Raw genomic sequence first — 19971 nt, 5'->3', positions numbered from 1 at the left:
GTGAGGTAGTTTAGGTTGAGAGATCGCAACTGGCCCGAGGTCACCCAGCTGGGCGGGGGATCTGCCAGAACTTAGTCCAGCGCTGTAAACCACCACAGAAATAGTCCTGAGGAAATCTGAGCAGATCTCTCTACCTGCCAGGGAGACACACTATCAATTGTCTCCATGACCTGCTGCCCGCCTTTCAAGCATGTGGGAAGAAGTGCAGACAGTAGCTTTGGAGAGGCAATATTTGTTGTGACCATGTAAAGGAAAGGAAGAGTTAAATTCGGCCCTCTTCATCCCCCCACCCCTATAGTCCCGAGGGTGCTCAGGCTTCCCCAGCAGCTGAAGTTTACATAACAAAAAATCCTGCAGTCAATTCCACTCACATAAGTGCCACGCTGAGTAATTTTGTAGCTGCTGCTACAGAAGTCTTGTTTAGCCCTTATAGTTTTGGTGCAGCAACTCAGTTTTGTCTCTCTCCCTCTCTCTGTATGTGTAATGTACTTCTGCTGCCCGGCCAAGGGTTTCTGTTGCAAAACACAGCTGCGTCAGCCCAGTGCTCTGCGTTTCCATAATAGCAGGCAAATGGGTGGCAGAGGGCAATCAACAATGCAACAGCAATGTGGGCAGCCAGAGGCGGGAGGAATCCCGGCACAGCGCCAGAGCTGTGTGCTCCATCCCCTCTTGGGTGTCAGAAAACAAGCATAGAAGCAGCTCGGTTTCCAAGGCACATAATAATAATAATAATAATAATAATAATAATAATAATATGTTGTTGTTGTTGTTGTCATTATTATTATTATTATTATTATTTATACCCCACACATCTGGCTGGGTTTCCCCAGCCACTCTGGGCAGCTCCCAACAGAATATTAAAAACACAATAAAACATCAAACATTAAAAACTTCCCTAAACAGGGCTGCCTTCAGATGTCATCTAAAATTCAGAAAGTTATCTATTTCCTTGACATCTGATGGGAGGGTGTTCCACAGGGCGGACATCACTACTGAGAAGGCCCTCTGCCTCGTTCCCTGTAACCTCACTTCTCGCAGTGAGGGAACCGCCAGAAGGCCCTCGGCGCTGGACCCTGGACCTCAGTGTCCGGGCAGAACGATGGGGGTGGAGACGCTCCTTCAGGTATACTGGGCAGAGGCTGTTTAGGGCTTTACAGGTCAGTACCAACACTTTGAATTGTGGTCGGAAACGTACTAGGAGCCAATGTAGGTCTTTCAAGACCCGTGTTATATGGTCTCAGTGTCCGCTCCCAGTCACCATTCTAGCTGCCGCATTCTGGATTAGTTGCAGTTTCCAGGTCACCTTCAAAGGTAGCCCCACATAGAGCACATTGCGGTAGTCCAAGCCTGAGATAACCAGAGCATGCACCACTCTTGAGAGACACTCCACAGGCAGGTAGGGTCTCAGCCTGCATACCAGATGGAGCTGGTAGACAGCTGCCCTGGACACAGAATTGACCTGTGCCTCCATGGATAGCTGTGAGTCCAAGATGACTCCTAGGCTGTACACCTGGTCCTTCAGGGACACAGTTACCCCATTCAGGACCAGGGAGTCCCCCACACCTGCCCACCCCCTGTCCCCCCAAAATAGTACTTCTGTCTTGTCAGGATTCAAACCTAACCCTCTGCTCAGTCTCTGTTGGCCTTTCCTTGCAACTCAGACCCAGCACCCAGATGACACCCTCCAGACCTGTCTAGCTGGCCCTCAGGACTCTTCCCCAGGCCACACCCCCTCCTTGGCCACACCTTTCTAACTGGCCTTGCCCTGGACCCTCCTTGAAGGTTTTTGCCTGGCTGGAATGGGCCCTTGAACTCTTGCTTGGAGAGAGAGCAATGTACAGAGGTAAGAATTTCACAGTCGTTGCTCGACCCATTTTTGCCTCTGGCCTCAACCACTGCCAGCATGTGGCCCTTGGAAGGTTACCCAGAAGGAAATGCGGCCCTCAGTCTAAGAAATGTTCCTCATCTGTGGAGTGAAACTTCATGTTAAGGAAAAGCCGGGTATACATAATAAAATGATGATGACTGCAATTCTTAAGAATTTCACTGCAATTTTCTCCAGATAAACACACTTTTGTATGCAGTTTTGACAAATATGCACATTCCCCCCTCACTATTTTCACTAATTTATATGCACATTTCCCCCTAATATATACTTTTCTGTACACATTGCTTGAATGGAGAATAATTGCACTGCAACCTTCCTCTGCATGTCTGGTTGAGGCCTGAGCTAAGAAATGCAAACCCTTTTTTTGTTCCTTTCCCCTCACAGTATATATTGTTTTTGTTCTGTTTCCTCAGTAAAGCGTTCTCAGGGTTTATTTTCTCTCTGGGCACTGTCTGGGTAATTTAAGTGGTGTTGTTAACAGAAGGAGCCCCCAAGATTTGCAGGAGAGCAGAAAAAAACCTTTCAGGAACTGTACTCCTCAATATCTGGAACGCACCTGTCACGGCCACCCAGGACGGGTCCCAGCTCACAAGAGACCTCACTCCGTTGCAGTTTATTTACAGGAAAAGTTTATTGAAGATTTCTGCTTCTCGTACAGTTCAGCATCGTGGCCGTACGTCTGTCACGTTAGACCGCTGAAGTCCCCTCTGACTCCTCCCCTCTTCCACACCAACTTAATAGCCTGGCTCTAGACCACCTCTTCCTCTCCTTTCTTTTCCGCAGGGTCTTCCTGCCCCCCTGGGTTCCCTCTCTCCGTGACTCGCCTGAGGCTGAATCCTCTGCCGCCTCTTCCCCCCTCCTTCTGGCTTTAGGGCCGGGCTCCTCCCCTGAGCTCTCTCCACTTCCGCGCGCCTCTACGTTTGAACTTGGCGCGCGTACGTTGCTGCTGACCTTTCTTTCGACCGCTACACCACCCCTTGTTCTGCTCTCCACCCTTTCCGGCTGAACACCTTGCTCCAACCCCCTTTCTCTGTTCTCTCCTAATCCTGCTCCCTCCGAGAGGCTGACGACTCCACCCCCTTTACTCCGTTCCGGCTGAGACGCCTCTTGCTGCGTCTGTCTTCCACTGGGCTCCTCTCCGCTTCTCCCTTCTCCTCCCTTTTGCTTGATTAAGGTAACCCCCTTTTGAGAATCCTCTGACTCGCTGCTCAGACTCGTGGATTCCCTCAGAATTCCGTCATCTTCTTCCTCATCCTTCTGCCCCTCCTCCCACTCGCTCTCCGTCTCCTCTGTCATCTCCTCCTCTCTCCCAGAAACCCTGACATCCATCCCCCCCTCGAAGCCCCCCCTTCCCCCCTCCCGCTCGCCGGGTGCAGGTTGAGGAAAACGTGGTTCTTCCGGGGTCGGTTCAGGATACAAGTTGTCCCCTTCAACGTTCTCCTCTGTCATCTCCGTATATGTGTGTTCGAACTCGGGTTCCCCACCCACAGACATCACAGTCTCTTCCTCCATCACTGCTTCTCCTGGCGCTGCCTGCCAAGGACCTACCATCCATCTCTGACTCCATGCCTCCCTTGGCTGATCCACCCACCAACAAGGGCCTGTCTCCTCCCCCCCCAGTCTCGGATCCCTGGTCGGGCTTGTTTCGGGCGTATGGCCCTCGGGTGAGGAGAAACCCTCGAACGTGCTGTCTGACAAAGTGGGCGTGAAAAGCCAATCATCAAAATACTCCTCGGGCATGGGCTTGTGCGGAAAAAGTGCATGGAACTCCTCCTTCAACAGGGGTTCGTCCAACGCGTAACCCGGCACCCAGCTATTGGCAGAGGCCGGAGTGCCTTCCCTGGCTAGAAAATATTCAACTCCCTCCTCCCCCCATCTCGAGTCCAGTATCTCTGTGACCTCGTTAAGAGGTTCTGGTCTTGGCGATTCCCCCCCCTCAGGCGCCCTCCTACGTGGCTCTGGGAGTGCTCCTGACTCTTGAAACCTGTGTGGGGTTTTGTAGGGAGTGAGCACCGACCTATGAAAGACCGGGTGCACCCTGGAACCCTCCGGAAGGGCTAGACGAAAAGCCACCGGATTGATCTTAGCCTCAACTTGATATGGCCCTAGCTGCCTGTGTCCTAACTTCTTCTTGGCCAATGACCTGGCCGGCATCGCGTGGGCTGCTAACCACACCCAGTCCCCAATCTGGATGTCCTCTCCCGCCCTCCTGTGCTTATCGGCCTGCACCTTATACGCCTGTTTTGCCAGCTCCAAATGTCTCCGCAGCTCCTCGTGCACCTCTTGCAACTCCGCTGCAAACTGGTCGGCATCTTGAGGCCCCCCCCCCTCCTGGTGCCGCAAATCTCGGGAAGGTTCTGGGATGACGGCCATTGTTCGCGAAGAAAGGCGTCACCCCGGTGGATGCGTGTTTCGTGTTGTTGTAGGCGAATTCAGCCATCGGCAGATAGTCCACCCACGCCGCAGGTCGCTGGTTGGCGTAGCACCGCAGGTACTGCTGCATGATCGCGTTGACCCTCTCCGCTTGACCGTCGGTTTGTGGATGTCTCGCCGATGTCAGGTTGATTTTGACGTGCAAGATGCCCAGAAGCTTTCGCCAGAAAGTGGAAACAAACTGGCGCCCCCTGTCGGACAAGACGGACTGCGGAAGTCCATGCACTCTGAAGACGTGATCGATGAAGAGCTTTGCGGTCTGTTCTGCCGTCGCCACCTTGGCACAAGGGATGAAATGCGCCATCTTGGTGAACAAGTCCACCACCACTAACACCGCCGTCTTACCTCTGGAGCTGGGCAGGTCCGTAACAAAGTCCAACGCTACCCTCTCCCACGGTTGCTGCGGTGTCTCCAGCGGTTCTAGCAATCCCGCCTGCTTCTGGTGCACTGGTTTGGACCTCTGGCAGATATCACACCTGGCGACGTAGTCCGCCACCTCTCCTCTCATCTGGGGCCACCAAAAGTCTCTAGCCACCAACTCCATCGTCTTCTCCTTGCCGAAATGGCCTGCACTAGGGGCGTCATGCAATTGTTGCAGAACCTTGGCTCGAAGATCGTCGGTGGGCACGTAAAGGGCACCCTTACGAGTCAAAAGTCCATCTTGCAATTGGAACTCATCGTTGTCTCGCGACCCTCCGCGTAGCTCCTCCATCTTGGACTGTGCAAACTGATCCCTTTGCAACGCGCGTCGCACCGCGTCCAGGTCGACTGCGATGGTAGCGCACGTCCACGCCTGCGGTGCGAAAATGTGCTTTGCTGCGATTGGAGCTGCTTCCTCCAAGTATTGCGGCTTTCGGGACAGCGCGTCTGCAATAACATTGGAGTCTCCTGGGATGTATTCTATTTTGAAGTCGAAATCCGCAAAGAACTCCGCCCAGCGCATGTGTCGCTGGGTCTGTAACTTAGCCGTCCGCCAATACTCTAAGTTCTTGTGATCCGTGCGGACTTGCACCGTGTGCTTGGCTCCTATTAAGAAGTGTCGCCACGCTTTGAAAGCTGCATGAATGGCCAACAACTCCCTGTCCCATATGGTATAATTGCGCTCCGTCTTGCTGAGCTTCCGGGAGTAGAACGCACCCGGTCTCCAGTTGCCTTGTGAATCCTCTTGCAAAAGAACGGCCCCAACCGCTCTGTCTGACGCATCGGTCTCTACCCGCATGGGTCTGCCGGGATTCACGTGGAGCAGCTGCTCTTCGGAGGCGAAAAGACCTTTAAGCGTCCGGAAGGACCGCTCCGCTTGTTCGGTCCAGACGAACTTCTTCTTCTTGGAACTGAGGGTGTCAGTGATAGCCGCCGTCGCGTTCGCAAAACCTTTAATAAACTTGCGGTAAAAATTGGCAAAGCCGATGAACCTCTGAACCTCTTTCCGATTTCGAGGGCTTTTCCAGTCCAACAGCGCTTGAACCTTAGCCCTGTCCATGGCCAGTCCCTCGTCGGACAACTTGTAGCCAAGGAAATCAACCTCTCTGACATCAAACTGGCATTTTTCCAACTTGGCGTACAGCCTGTGGTCCTTCAGCCTCTGCAGGACCTCCCTCACGTCCTTATCGTGATCCTCCGGCGATTCCGAGAAAATCAGGATATCGTCGAGAAAGCAGACACACTTCTTGTAGAGGAGACCTGCTAGCACGTGGTGCATAAATGCTTGAAAAACGTGGCTGCCATTTTGGAGACCGAAAGGCATGACTCTGTATTCGTATGTGCCCAGAGGGGTGAACATGGCGGTCTTCCACTCATCTCCTTTCCGGATGCGGATGAGATTGTAAGCTCCACGTAGGTCCAGCTTGGTGAAAATCTTGCCCCTCCTGACGGTCGCTAAAAGGTCGTCAATCTTGGGCATGGGGAAAGCTTTGGGCTTAGTCAAGCTGTTTATGAACCTGTAATCCACTATAAGCCGTTTTTGGGGCGTGTTTTTCTTCTTCACAAAGAACACAGGGCTGCCACCCGCTGCTTTAGATTCCTGGATGAAACCTCGCTTGAGGTTATGGTCTATGAACTCCCGAAGCTCTTGCATCTCGTCTTCCGACATGGAGTACAGCTTGGCAGCAGGCAGTTGCGCCCCTGGCACTAAATCAATCGCGCAGTCGTAAGGTCTGTGAGGCGGCAACTTGTCAGCTTCCTTCTCACAGAAAACCTCCAAGAAGTCCTGGTACTTGTGAGGCACTGTTTGCACCATACCCAGATGCAACTGCTGCTCGGCTTCTCCTCCCTGATCGGTCTGAAAGCAATGCTGAGCACAATACGATGAACAAAAGGTGATCTGCCGCTGGTACCACGCAACCGCGGGACTGTGCCTCTCCAGCCAACTCATGCCTAACACGATGGGTGTGTCCGATAAGTGGGTGACATTGAAACTAATAAGTTCTCGATGGTTGCCAATCTGCATCATCATGGGAGGGGTTTGCTGCACCACTTGCCCCCCCAGCAACTTCCTGCCGTCTACCGTGACCACGTTTAGAGGCGTCGTTGCAGGCAGGAGCGCCATGTTGTGCTGCTTAACGAACTGCAGTCCCACGAAGTCGGCGTTGCTTCCCGAATCGATCGTTATTGGAACCTCGAGGAGTCTCCCATCAGGCAACTGGAGTGTTGCTGTGAGCAGAACTGCCGGTCTGGGAGGCAAAGGGTCCACGCTCTGCAGTGATGCTGGGGGCTTGTCTACAGATCCGCCTGGCTGAGCCCCAGTAGCTCTGCTTCCAGCCAGGCACTGTCGTTTCCCTGAAGCTGCTCCCCTGGTTGCACCTCTGCTGTTACAGTTGCCAGTGCTGCAGTGTGCTTCTGGAGCCTCTGGGGGCACTCTTTCGCCATATGGTGCGCACTGTCACAGATGTAACACTTCCTGGTTCCTCTAGGAGGCTTCGCTTTGGCTGCACCAGGGACAGGGCTCTGGGATGGCTTCTGAGCCCTAGCACCACCAATCTCCATTGGCTCCTCGCTGTCCTTCCCCATTGGCGAGGGGTGCGCACGGCTGAAATCCCTGTGCACAAAAGGGAGAGTCCTCGCTTGCGCACGCGCTTGGGGCCCGTCCTCCTCGTGCCACGGACGTCCCTCATGTCGAATTCCAATAGCTAAAGCCCGTTGCACCACGTCTTCTAGGGTCTGGGGTCTGTCCCCCCTAGCGATCTCATCCTTGATGGGGGGCTCAATCCCTCCCAAAAAAGATCTCTGACCGGCTTACTGTCCTTTGGCCAATCTAAGGCGGTGAGCAATGCAAAAAATTTAGAGTGGTATTGGCGCACAGTCGCTTTCCCCTGCCTCAGCCCGTGCATTTGACGGCGCGCAATGTCCACATCCACAGAGGATTGAAAACAAGAATCCATCGCTTTGATGAACGCAGTTGAATTGCGACGGGCCGGTCCATCTTCGCGCCACAGATTGCGTAGCCAAGCCCTGGCCTCCCCATGCAGGTGCGAAACAATGAACCCCACTTTCTCCTCCTCATCTTTAAAATCGTGACGGAGTAAATGCAGTGCATATACGACGTCCGCTCTGAAATTGGGATAGTCTTGCAAGTTGCCATTAAAATGCGGAACCAGGGCACCCCCCCTCCGTCCAAGCGCAATGCCCTCCGCTCTGGAACCTGGGGCCCCCGCCCTGTCCGCGTGTTCCCACCTTGCCTGCAAATCCTGGCACGTCTTCTCCAAGTCGTCATTCTTCTTCTGCGAAGCAATGACTGCCGATGTGAGAGCGGTAACCTGATCCCGCAGTGCAACCAGCTGCTCCTCAGCGCTCATGGCTGCTCCCGTTCGTGAGCTTCGCAAAAAAAATTTTTTGCTTTCTGAGAGGGGACTTACTGTCACGGCCACCCAGGACGGGTCCCAGCTCACAAGAGACCTCACTCCGTTGCAGTTTATTTACAGGAAAAGTTTATTGAAGATTTCTGCTTCTCGTACAGTTCAGCATCGTGGCCGTACGTCTGTCACGTTAGACCGCTGAAGTCCCCTCTGACTCCTCCCCTCTTCCACACCAACTTAATAGCCTGGCTCTAGACCACCTCTTCCTCTCCTTTCTTTTCCGCAGGGTCTTCCTGCCCCCCTGGGTTCCCTCTCTCCGTGACTCGCCTGAGGCTGAATCCTCTGCCGCCTCTTCCCCCCTCCTTCTGGCTTTAGGGCCGGGCTCCTCCCCTGAGCTCTCTCCACTTCCGCGCGCCTCTACGTTTGAACTTGGCGCGCGTATGTTGCTGCTGACCTTTCTTTCGACCGCTACACCACCCCTTGTTCTGCTCTCCACCCTTTCCGGCTGAACACCTTGCTCCAACCCCCTTTCTCTGTTCTCTCCTAATCCTGCTCCCTCCGAGAGGCTGACGACTCCACCCCCTTTACTCCGTTCCGGCTGAGACGCCTCTTGCTGCGTCTGTCTTCCACTGGGCTCCTCTCCGCTTCTCCCTTCTCCTCCCTTTTGCTTGATTAAGGTAACCCCCTTTTGAGAATCCTCTGACTCGCTGCTCAGACTCGTGGATTCCCTCAGAATTCCGTCATCTTCTTCCTCATCCTTCTGCCCCTCCTCCCACTCGCTCTCCGTCTCCTCTGTCATCTCCTCCTCTCTCCCAGAAACCCTGACAGCACCAGATTGTCAAAGTCTGCTTTAAGTACACAACCGAGTTCCTTGTGATTCGCATCACCGGTTGCAAAATAAGTTGAATTTCCCCACTGCAAAAAAAAGGGGTCTGGCTGCATATTAGAACCAGTGTTGCTTTGTGTGCAAAACTGACCTGCCTTATATCAGGGTCACAACCTCCAGGTCAGTCTCTGATAAATCTGAGGACCTTTCAGACCCCTTTGAAGGATTTTTCTGAGTGATAGAGCCCATGCTTTGGAAAAGGAAGGCCCCAAGGTCAATCCATTCCTTGCTATCTCCAGTTAAATGACCACATGTTTATTTATCAATAAGTGTTTCCCGGGGGTGTGTGTGAAATCCCCCCCCCAAAGGATGTTACTTTTTTCTGTATGTCACAACAGCTGCGAGAATATTACTAGCAAAGAATTGGAAGAAACAAGATTTACCAACTATCGAAGGATGGCAGATGAAGATGATGGACTATATGGAACTTGCCGAACTGACCAGGAGACTCCCAGACCAGAGAAAAGAGACGGTGGAAGAAGACTGGAAGAAGTTTAAAGAATATTTGAAAACATATGTTAATATTTAAATCTTAGAATAGATTTGGAAGTGGATATAGGCTGTAGGGTTAGAAGTAGAAGATAGTGTATTTTAAAATAGTATTATTTGTAAGTGATAAAATGTGAAGATTTTATGGTAGAAGTAAGCGTGATAAAAAAATGGTTCAAAATTATGATATATGTAAACTACTAAAGATGAGGTAAAATGAAAATCAGACGGGGGACTTGCCCACCTAACAATGTTTAGAAAAAAGAAGGATAAGACAAGAATTTGTTTGTATTGTTTGTTTTTCTGTTTGTGTTGTTTAGTCGTGCTATAAAATGAATAAAACAATTTTTTGGGGGGGAAAGTGTTTCCCAAAGGGGGCAGTACTACCTGCCGGGGGGGCAGTGGGGTTATTTAGGGGGCAGCTAAGAGGCGAGTGGGTGGCAGGGGGGCATTGGAGGTGTAAACGACTGTCAGACTTTGGAAAGCATGTATCACTGGATCAAGTCCCTCAGTTTGGCTGAATTCATTAAACTAAATAGTTTTAATTGGATTCTGAATAAGTGCGCAATTAACTGTGACTGTTTTGAATTTTATTGTGCTCTTATCTCCCTCAGCAGGTTGTCCAAACTGCGATTCTGAATAATGCTTTTTATAGCGTAGGGGCCAGTGAGGATGACTTTCTGGCATCAAGGGAGTGGCGGCCCCAGGGCTTTTTGTCGGCCGGAACTCACAGGAACTCAGTTCCTGCACCTCTCAGGTGGGAGCCACTGCCATTCTAAAAGAGCAAGTGAGATGTTCCTGATGAGTTCCAGCACCTCTTTTCCCAGAAAAATAGCGCTGAGTAGCCTCAAAGTCTTTGAGAACCACGGAGAACAAAATGCATAGAATGCCAAATTAAAAAGCTCTCTCTAAATGGTGAGAGTTAGCAGGAACTTCTCCTGTCCAACTTTGCACGTTCAACGAGTTGTTCTCAATTCCCACCACCACCTGCAGAGTCTCCTTCTGTTTTATTTTTATTACATGATTACATTATTCTTACATGGGTTGTATCCAATGTCAGAACAGAAATCAACAGACTTAAGTGAGTCATGGCTATTAATTTCAATGGGTTTACTCTGACTAGGACCAGAATACAAGCCATACTATTTAAAATCAGTTTGAGGTCAGTTTGAGATCAGCTTCAGTCACATAGAAATCAATGGTCCTTACTAACTAAGGTTCCTTAATTTCAATTACAGTGGTACCTGGGGTTAAGTACTTACCGTATTTTTTGCACCATAACACTCACTTTTTTCCTCCTAGAAAGTAAGGGGAAATGTCTGTGCGTGTTATGGAGAGAATGCCTACGGGTGACATGCCTATGGATTTTCCTCCTCTAAAAACTACGTGCGTGTTATGGTCGAGTGCGTGTTATAGAGCGAAAAATACGGTAATTCATTCCGGAGGTCCGTTCTTAACCTGAAACTGTTCTTAACCTGAAGCACCACTTTAGCTAATGGGGCCTCCTGCTGCCGCCGTGCCGCCAGAGCCCAATTTCTGTCCTTATCCTGAAGCAAAGTTTTTAACCTGAAGCACTATTTCTGGGTTAGCAGAGTGTGTAACCTGAAGCGTATGTAACCTGAAGCGTATGTAACCCGAGGTACCACTGTAATCTACTCCCAGCAGGACTAGCATCGGCTACAACCCATTATTATGATTTAGATTTATTATTAACAACATTTATTATTATTGATATTATTCTCTTTACGTGTTCAAGCAGTCGTGAATCACAGGGGGGTGGATTAGGCGAACCGTGGGGTCCCTTCCAACTTTACAATTCTATGATTCTCGATGTCTCTTAATTTATTTTGATTCAATAGATCTATAGCTCATCTTTCCTCCAATGAGTGCAAAGCGGTGCCTGGGGTTCTCCCTCCCCCCCCATTTTATCCTCACAACAGCCCTGTGGGGTAGACTAGGGTGAGAGATCATGACTGGCCCAACCTTCCCAGCTGAGTGGGGAATCGATCCCAGGTCTTCCAGGTCCTAGTCCGGCAGTCTAACCTCTACACCACACTGGCTATAATTCCTAGCAGGAACCATCCCAGCAGGGATGTCTTGTTTACCAGTAGCTGTGGTGCTGTCGGTGGTTTACCCACAAAACAACATGTGGCCATGTCAAATTCCACAGCAGATGGGACTGATCTTCCGGCAGCAAACTGTTTGGCTTGGACTAACTGAAAGGGACTTTGCCAAATGTTCAGAAACTGCTTGTTAAAAAGCACCTTAGTGCTTCGGAACGACCTGTTGACTGAGAATTCAGCCCGATTCACTTGCAGAAAACTTGCCGGTCAGATTCCATGGGTGATTTACCAAGCGTTCTTTCCAGATATGTTTGCAAAGGGGTTCAACAGTGTTGCCTCGAGAAACCTTAACGCACATCTCCCCATCACTTTCCTTATTGAAAAAAAAAAAACAGTTTTGGTGGGGAAATACCAAAGCAACTTTCATGGCACAGCCTAAATTTTCCTGAGACGTGATGAAATCACACCTGCAAAATAGCATCAAGTCTCTGGAAGCGTCCTTGAGTCTCCCATCGAGACACAACCCTCTTAACGCTCACCCACCGAAACAAAGTTGTAAAATACACGTCACTGCATTGGCCTGCATTCCTCTAGTGGTGGGAACCAAGGAAGCAGAGACTGTAAGTTCACTGGGGCAGAGGTTTGTTGTTTGTTTGTTTGCCTATGTGACTCTCTGCACATGTGTGCATGTGGCCGGCGCTGCGTGAATAACGGACAGCATCTTTTCATCTCGGTTTCTCTGAGAGTGTTACACTCCTAACTGTGAGCATGGGTGCACTGAGAGGAGGGTGTGCGTTAGGAAAATAAGAAGAGGCTGTCTCAAGAAGAGGCAGTGTGGTGCATTGGTTAGAGTGTCAGACTAGGACCTGAGAGACCAGGGTTCAAATCCCCCCACTAGGCCATGAAACTCACTGAGTGTGACTTTGGAAGCCAATCACAGACTCTCAGCTCAGCCGAACTCACAGGGTTGTTGTGGGGGACAAATGAAGAGGGGGAGAACTACGTATGCCACTTTGAGCTCCTTGGAGAAAAAGATGGGATATAAATGTAATAAACAAATACAGTGGTACCTCGGGTTAAAGACTTAATTCGTTCCGGAGGTCCGTACTTAACCTGAAACTGTTCTTAACCTGAAGCACCACTTTAGCTAATGGGGCCTCCCGCTGCCGCCGTGCCGCATGAGCACAATTTCTGTTCTCATCCTGAAGCAAAGTTCTTAACCTGAAGCACTATTTCTGGGTTAGCGGAGTCTGTAACCTGAAGCGTATGTAACCTGAAGCGTATGTAACCCGAGGTACCACTGTACAGCACATTGAAAGTTAATGGCTTCCCCCAAAGAATTCTGGGAACTGTAGTTTGTGAAGGGTGCTGGGAATTGCAGTTCTGTTAGGGGGTGAACTACAATTCCCATGACCTGGGAGATCAGGGTTCAAATCCCCACTCGGACCTGAAGCTCACTGGAATCCAGTCACTGCCTCTCAGCTGAAACTCCCTCACAGGGTTGTTGTGGGGATTGAATGAGGAGGGAGAATAATCCCACCATGTTGTAACACCCTTCAGTTTTATAAGAGTATATATTTAAAGTAGAAGAATAAATGAGAAAATTGAGTTAATTTGGATATGCAGAGGTTATTAAAAATAAATTTAAGGAACCACACAAAGAGGGGGGAGGAAGTCAAGTTTTGAAATGTTCAAATGATTGAAAAATTAGTGAAATGTATAAACTTGAAAAGTATTTTAAAAATTGAAAAATAAAATAAATGAGGAGGGGGGAAGAACCATGCTTGCTGCTTTGGTCTCCTTGCAGGAAAAGAAGGTACTGTATATAAATGCAATAAACAAATAAATAATAGAAGTTATGCACCCTTTCTTCCCCTTGGCATTTCTTAGGGGAGAAAGCGCACAAATTCAATTGTGTGTGCGAAAGCAACTCCAGTTAATATTGACTTTGGAGAACACCCAACGCACCTTTTTCTTTAAAAAAACACACACGAAAACCGAGATAAAGAAGTAAAGAAGCAGCAAAACTCAGAGCTGGAGGAAAACAGACTGTCTCCGTAGCCAGCCACTCACTCACCTCTTTGAAGGAGGGTTTGTCCCAGCGCAACATGAAGCCAGAGAAGGAAGAGCAGGGCTCTGGAACTCATAGCAACTCCTGCGAGCGCAGCTACCTTAAACCCAGAACCTTGACGCCGCCGCCGGAGAGACAGAAGGGAAGTCTGGGCGCAGTCATGTTAAGAGGACCACGCAGAGAGAATTCAGATTGGTGCTTGCTGTGCCACTCTCGCCTTGAGCTGAGATGCCCACCCTCCCCAGACTTTGCGAAGAGAGAGAGAGAGAGGAGAAAAATCTCCCTGCTCTCTTGCGAAATATCCAAGTCAGTTTTTTCCTCCGTCTCTCTCTCTCTCTCCCTCGCTCTCTTCCCCTTTTCTTTTTCCAAGTCGTAAATCCTTTCTGACAGGAGTGGCTTGCAGAACAACACACCCCCTCCTTCTCCTCTTGTGGGTGCTGCTGACTTTTTTTTCTTTTTTTAAAAAAAGTTAGGCCAGCCTCCGCGGAATTGCGGACAGCTAAAAAGCAGGCATGGTCAGGCCAGTCCCTTGGGATGCTAGCCTTGGAAAAAGAAAAAAGAGAAAAAGTTCCTGCGCTTTGAGTAGAGTTGCCAACTACCCCCCTGGATTCTGTAGCTGTGTCTGGAGCAGCGGCTCGATTTGAGGCAATTAATAGGCAATTAATGTCTGTGCTTCAGGGGTTGTTTTAATGGTTTTTTTTTGGGGGGGGGTACTTAAATTGCATTAGGAAAATCTTTTTTTTTTAAAGTGTCACCTGCTAAATGCTGTAAACCCAGCTGTTGTTCCTCTGCAAGAAAGGTTCACAAATGGTTGCCAACTTTTTCCTCTGGCAAAGCTCCAGTGCCTTTAGCAATTGAAAAAGTTGGCAATTGTTGCCTTTAAGACACACAGGGATTTATTTTTTTTTAAAAAAATTGGTAGCTGGTGAAGTTCCCTGATGTTGTTTGCACTACTCTACCTGCTACACTTCTAGCAGGTACTTTTAAATACACAGGAACCTGGCTGGTTTGAAAAAGGTGGCAAACCTACAACATGACCTGGTGCAACTGAAACCTGTGTGTGTGTGTGTGTGTGAGAGAGAGTGTTTCTTCTCTTGGAGGTATATTCCCACTGATTTCAGTGGGGTTTTACTTCCCAAGAGACTACACGTGTCATCACGGTCCTGAGGTTGCCAACTTTTCCCTGTGGCAAAGCTCCTATGCCTTCAGCACCTAGGGAAGTCAGTGTTACTCATCAGGTGAAGCTTTTCCTGGCATGGAGACACAGTGAGGGTACAGGATGGGTTTCTGCTTGCAATACAACTGCCTTAATGCACCGGAGCCCTTTCTGAAAAAAAGTTGGTAGAATTTTGGGCAAAATTGATAATCTCCCTGGGAGTGAAGCCTTCTCTCCGTTAAAGGAGAGAAATCTTTCCATATCTACGGCTTGTTATTCCGTGTTACTTTTCCCCAGTGGAAAACCCATTAAAAGAAACTCTGCTCACAGCCCACGCAAATCCATCCTGGGCATTGAAAGAGTTGTCATAATTTCCTATCTCCTCCCTTCATAAAAACATATTAAGGCCTTACGGACGGATCATATTTTCGCACACACCCCAATGGCATTTTTGTCAACACAAACTTCCTGGTATTAAATTCCAGAGGAATTTTAACAACTGACTTTCCCCCTTTAAAAGCCTTCTGGTTTTGAGAATATGAAAGGGTTTGTTTCAGGGTATTTTGGTTTTTTTTAAGTGTTTAAATTCCCTCAAGTATGGGTTGGACTTTAGGGTGGAAGTGTGGGCATCCCACAGTCCCCGGGGGATCTGCTAGTAAACACTGACACCAGAACATTTCTAGAAAATTAGGCACTGGATTGCAATCCAGGGCAAGTCCCTGGAAATAAACTGGCATACACACAGTACCATCTGCAAGCTATCCGTGGCCTGATCCAGGTAGGGGTTGCCAAATCCAGATTCCTGGATGGGATACAGAGAACAACACAACCTGCTCTGGAGAGAGGGAGAGATGCAATTTCAGTCCAGTGGAAAAGTTGGCAACTGCAGGTTTTCATTGCAGCCTAAGTGCCAAAGATTGAGCTGCCGAAATCTTTCCCAAGCTTCTCATGGGCATGTCTGAGGCAGCCCATAAAAGATGGAAACCAAATAATCGGTGGCACTCAAAAGCGCCCTGTCCTTTGGTTGTTATGATACGAAGTCAATGGCAGGTTGCAAAGTTGGCCTAGGGTTGCAGCTGGCTCGGTCAAATGTTGAGTTCAGTAATACTATCTGAGTGACTCAGACTCACATGCCCATTCATTCAGACCAGCCAAAATAAGTCCACAAATTTAAGGAAGCACTCTATCGAGAGAGGGTTAAACAGGGGAGAGAGAAACAGGGAATCTCACATGTAGTACTGGTATTTATTTCTTATATTTGATTCCCACTGCTGCTCTAAGGAGTTCAAGGTGGCCCACACATAATTCTCCTCCTCCACGCTTTACAACAAGGTAAGGCACACACCGGGATGTGGGTGGCGCTGTGGGTTAAACCACAGAGCCTAGGACTTGCTGATCAGAAGGTTGGCGGTTTGAATCCCTGCGACGGGGTGAGCCCCCGTTGCTCGGTCCCTGCTCCTGCCAACCTAGCAGTTCGGAAGCACGTCAAAGTGCAAGTAGAATAAATAGGTACCGCTCCGGCGGGAAGGTAAACGGCGTTTCCTTCTCTGGTTCGCCAGAAGCGGCTTAGTCATGCTGGCCACATGACCCGGAAGCTGTACGCCGGCTCCCTTGGCCAATAAAGCGAGTTGAGCGCTGCAACCCCAGAGTCGGTCATGACCGGACCTAATGGTCAGGGGTCCCTTTACCTTTAAGGCACATACCCAGCATATTGGTTATATATATGCAATCCCACTTCCAGTCAATCTGGACCAATCTGTAGGGGCCCTTTGATTTCCGCAGGCATTTAAAGCAAATTTTCTGATCTTCTGGTTGATTTTAACTGATTGCATCTTTATTGTATCTCCCATTAACTTATCATGCAGAGCCAAGGGATGCCGGCATTAAGCAGTATTGAAATTGAAATACTTTATTGTCACTTGTACAACTTGTATACAGTGAGATTAAACGAGCACCCGCCACTCAGCTCTCTTAGTCTTAATTCCCTTAATTTACTGACACCCACCCACCAAACCCGAAAGTCAGTTGCCCTGTTGTTATTTTTTCATTCAGCAGCCTAACAGCCCAGGGATAGAAGCTGTTCTTTACCCTGTTGGTGTGACTAATCATGCTTCTATATCTTCTGCCTGAGGGCAGGAGATCAAGAAAGTGCTGGCCAGGGTGTGAATCATCCCTGAGAATTTTCCTCACTCTCCTGAGGCAACGTTCTTCCGCTATTTCATCCAGTGGGTTCACGGGACAGCCCATAATATCTTGTGCTGTATTCACCACCCTCTGTAGGCACTTCCTATCAGTTGATGTCAAACCAGCGTACCACACTGTGATGCAGTAGGAAAGGACACTTTCTATTGTGGACCGGTAGAAGGAGATCATCAGTTGTTGATTGACATCGTTCTTTCGCAATACTCTGAGGAGATGGAGTCTCTGTTGGTATATAAACAGTTGAAATAAATACGAAATAAATTGTACGTCCGTATATATCTAATGATGGACAACCTAGTTGTAAACTAATCACCCAGGGAGTGACACAGCAGGGTGAAAACCAGGTTGCAATGTTTCTGGCAGCAAGTGTCGAAGTCCAGGCAGGTCACTTGTCATCACTTTCGCGTGGAATCCAACTCTGCCGTAAATAATGAAATAAGTTCCCCCACAAGCCACTGGGGCACCAGTTTGAAAGGTGACACCTCAGACCATCGAAACAGCGTTGACTCTGATCGCACTCTTGGGCTGGTCCACCAAAGCTATTTTTAATTGCTTGCGGATGCCCTGAGACACCTCCAAGCCAAATAATGACGTTGTACATCCCTTATGGCTGATTTTACTGGAGGGGGGAGTGCCGTCACTCGGTGGTGACTGAGCATCTGCTTTGCATGCAGAAGGTTCCAGGTTCAGTTGCCGGGATCTCCAGGCAGGGCTACAAAAAGCTCTCTTGCCTGAAACACTGCCAGTCAGTGCAGGCAATATTGAGCCAGGTGGACCAGTCCTCTGACTCACTATAAGGCAGCTTCCTGTCTTCTGATGTCATAAGGGAAGGGCTGTAGCTCAGTAGCAGAGCATCTGTTTTCTGCATAGAAGGTCACAGGTTCGACTCTCAGTGTATCTAAGTAGGTTAGGAGAGAACCCTGAACATTTCTCCAATGAAAATAGGGACATCATAGTGTATTATTATTATTATTATTATTATTATTATTATTATTATTATTAATGTCCCATCAATCTGACTGGGTTGCCCCAGCCACTCTGGGTGGCTTCCACTATATATAAAAACATTATAAAACATTATAAAAAAACTTCCCTAAACAAGGCTTCCTTCAGATGTCTTCTAAAGGTTGTATAGTAAAGGTAAAGGTAAAGGGACCCCTGACCATCAGGTCCAGTCGTGGCCGACTCTGGGGTTGCGGCGCTCATTTCACTTTACTGGCCGAGGGAGCCGGCGTACAGCTTCCGGGTCATATGGCCAGCATGACCAAGCCGCTTCTGGCGAACCAGAGCAGCACATGGAAACGCGATTTATCTTCCCGCCGGAGTGGTACCTATTTATCTACTTGCACTTTGACGTGCTTTTGAACTGCTAGGTTGGCAGGAGCAGGGACTGAACAACGGGAGCTCACCCCATTGCGGGGATTCGAACCGCCAACCTTCTGATTGGCAAGGCCTAGGCTTTGTGGTTTAACCCACAGCGCCACCCACATCCCTAGGTTGTATAGTAGGGGCGTCCTAAGGAAAAGCGGGACATTCCAGGATCAAATCAGAAATTGGGATGAATGGCTTCTGCAAATCTGGGTCTGTCCCTGGAAAATAGGCACAGTTGGAGGGTTTGCGTAGGTTGCATCTGCACTATGTATTTAATGCAGTATCATACCACTTTAAATAGTCATGGCTTCCCCCAAAGGATCTTGGGAAGTGTAGTGTGTTAAGAGTGTTGAGAATTGTTAGGAGGCTACCTGTTCACTCTCACAGAGCCAAAATTCCTGGAGTTCCTTTGGAAGAGGGGTTGATCATTAAACCACATTGAAAATTCTATGCACTCTACCTTTAAAGCACATTCTTTCTCTCAGAGAATTCTGGGTGCTGCAGTTTACCCCTCACAGAGTTACAATTGCCAACAACTTAACCAAACTACAGTGCCCAGAATTCTCTGAGGGAAAGAATTTGCTTTAAATGTATAGTGTGTACACAACTTTTGCAAGAGGAATGGAGGTCCTCTAACAACCCTCAGCACCCTTAACAAAGGACAGCTCCCATGATCCTCTGGGGGGAAGCCATTACTGTTTAAAGAGGTATTGTTGGCACCTGTTTCTATTGAAAGACAATGGAGTGTGCTTCTTGGGGTGAAGTCAAAACACTGGAGAATCGCAGACACGCTTTTAAAACCGTGTTTATGAAAGAGAATCTTACTCAGCTATGAGTGGTCGCCAAAGAAGAAAGAAGAAGAAGATACTGCATCAAATGTCTAGTCACAAATGGGGCCTTGGTGTAGACAATACTGAGGTGCCGTATTTTTCGCTCTATAAGACGCACCAGACCATAAGATCCACCTAGTTTTTGGAGGAGGAAAACAAGAAAAAAAATATTGTGAATCTCAGAAGCCAGAACAACAAGAGGGATGGCTGTGCAGCGAAAGCACGAAAAGCTCTTGCTGTTCTGGCTTCTGGGATAGCTGCGCAGCCTGCATTCGCTCCATTAGATGCACACACATTCCCCTTACTTTTTAGGAGGGGAAAAAGTGAGTCTTACAGAGCAAAAAATACAGTATATAGTCCAAAGGTCTGACTCAGTATAAGACAACTTTCTATGTCCATAAGACTTCTTGAACCTTTTTTTTTTTAAAGCAAAATTATGAGTGGAAAAATGAAAAGCTGAAATTGACATATTCCCCTGTCTTTAGTTACAAGCCACTCCGTGAGCTTAATGGTTCAGGGTAGGGGTTAAGAAGTATTGTAAAATTACTAAGAAAGCCCACCTGGGTTTTGGTTCCTCGTAAAGGAAGCAGTAATAAGATGCATAGTTTTTGAAAAGGGGGTTATCTTAGGTGGACACTTCTACAGTTCTGCTTCCCCTTGAGTGACTCCCTAGCAAAGAAAAGTGAACAGAGGCCTGCTCACTCCTGTCTCCCGTTTGCCTCTGGCACCGGGTGGCGGGTCCGCAAAATCGCTTTGGATCAGAGTGCCAGCCACTTGAGGACGCCCGAGGG

General features: G+C 48.8%; 1 protein-coding gene across 1 annotated transcript in view; it reads right to left on the bottom strand.

The window, feature by feature from the left end:
• VWA1 (von Willebrand factor A domain containing 1) overlaps positions 1-14033 on the bottom strand; it is a 46636-nt gene extending 32603 nt beyond the window's left edge. The window contains exon 1 of the mRNA XM_081923689.1: positions 13628-14033. Coding sequence (XP_081779815.1) covers positions 13628-13697 — 70 coding nt within the window. The 5' untranslated portion in view covers positions 13698-14033. The remainder of the gene's footprint in view (positions 1-13627) is intronic.
• Between the last annotated feature and the right edge of the window lie 5938 nt (positions 14034-19971).

Source organism: Podarcis melisellensis (genome assembly GCF_964234715.1).
Source record: "Podarcis melisellensis genome assembly, chromosome: 8".
Classification (NCBI taxonomy): Eukaryota; Metazoa; Chordata; class Lepidosauria; order Squamata; family Lacertidae; genus Podarcis; species Podarcis melisellensis.
Note: the sequence above shows the minus strand (reverse complement) of the source record. Positions and strands in the feature narration are given on the sequence as shown.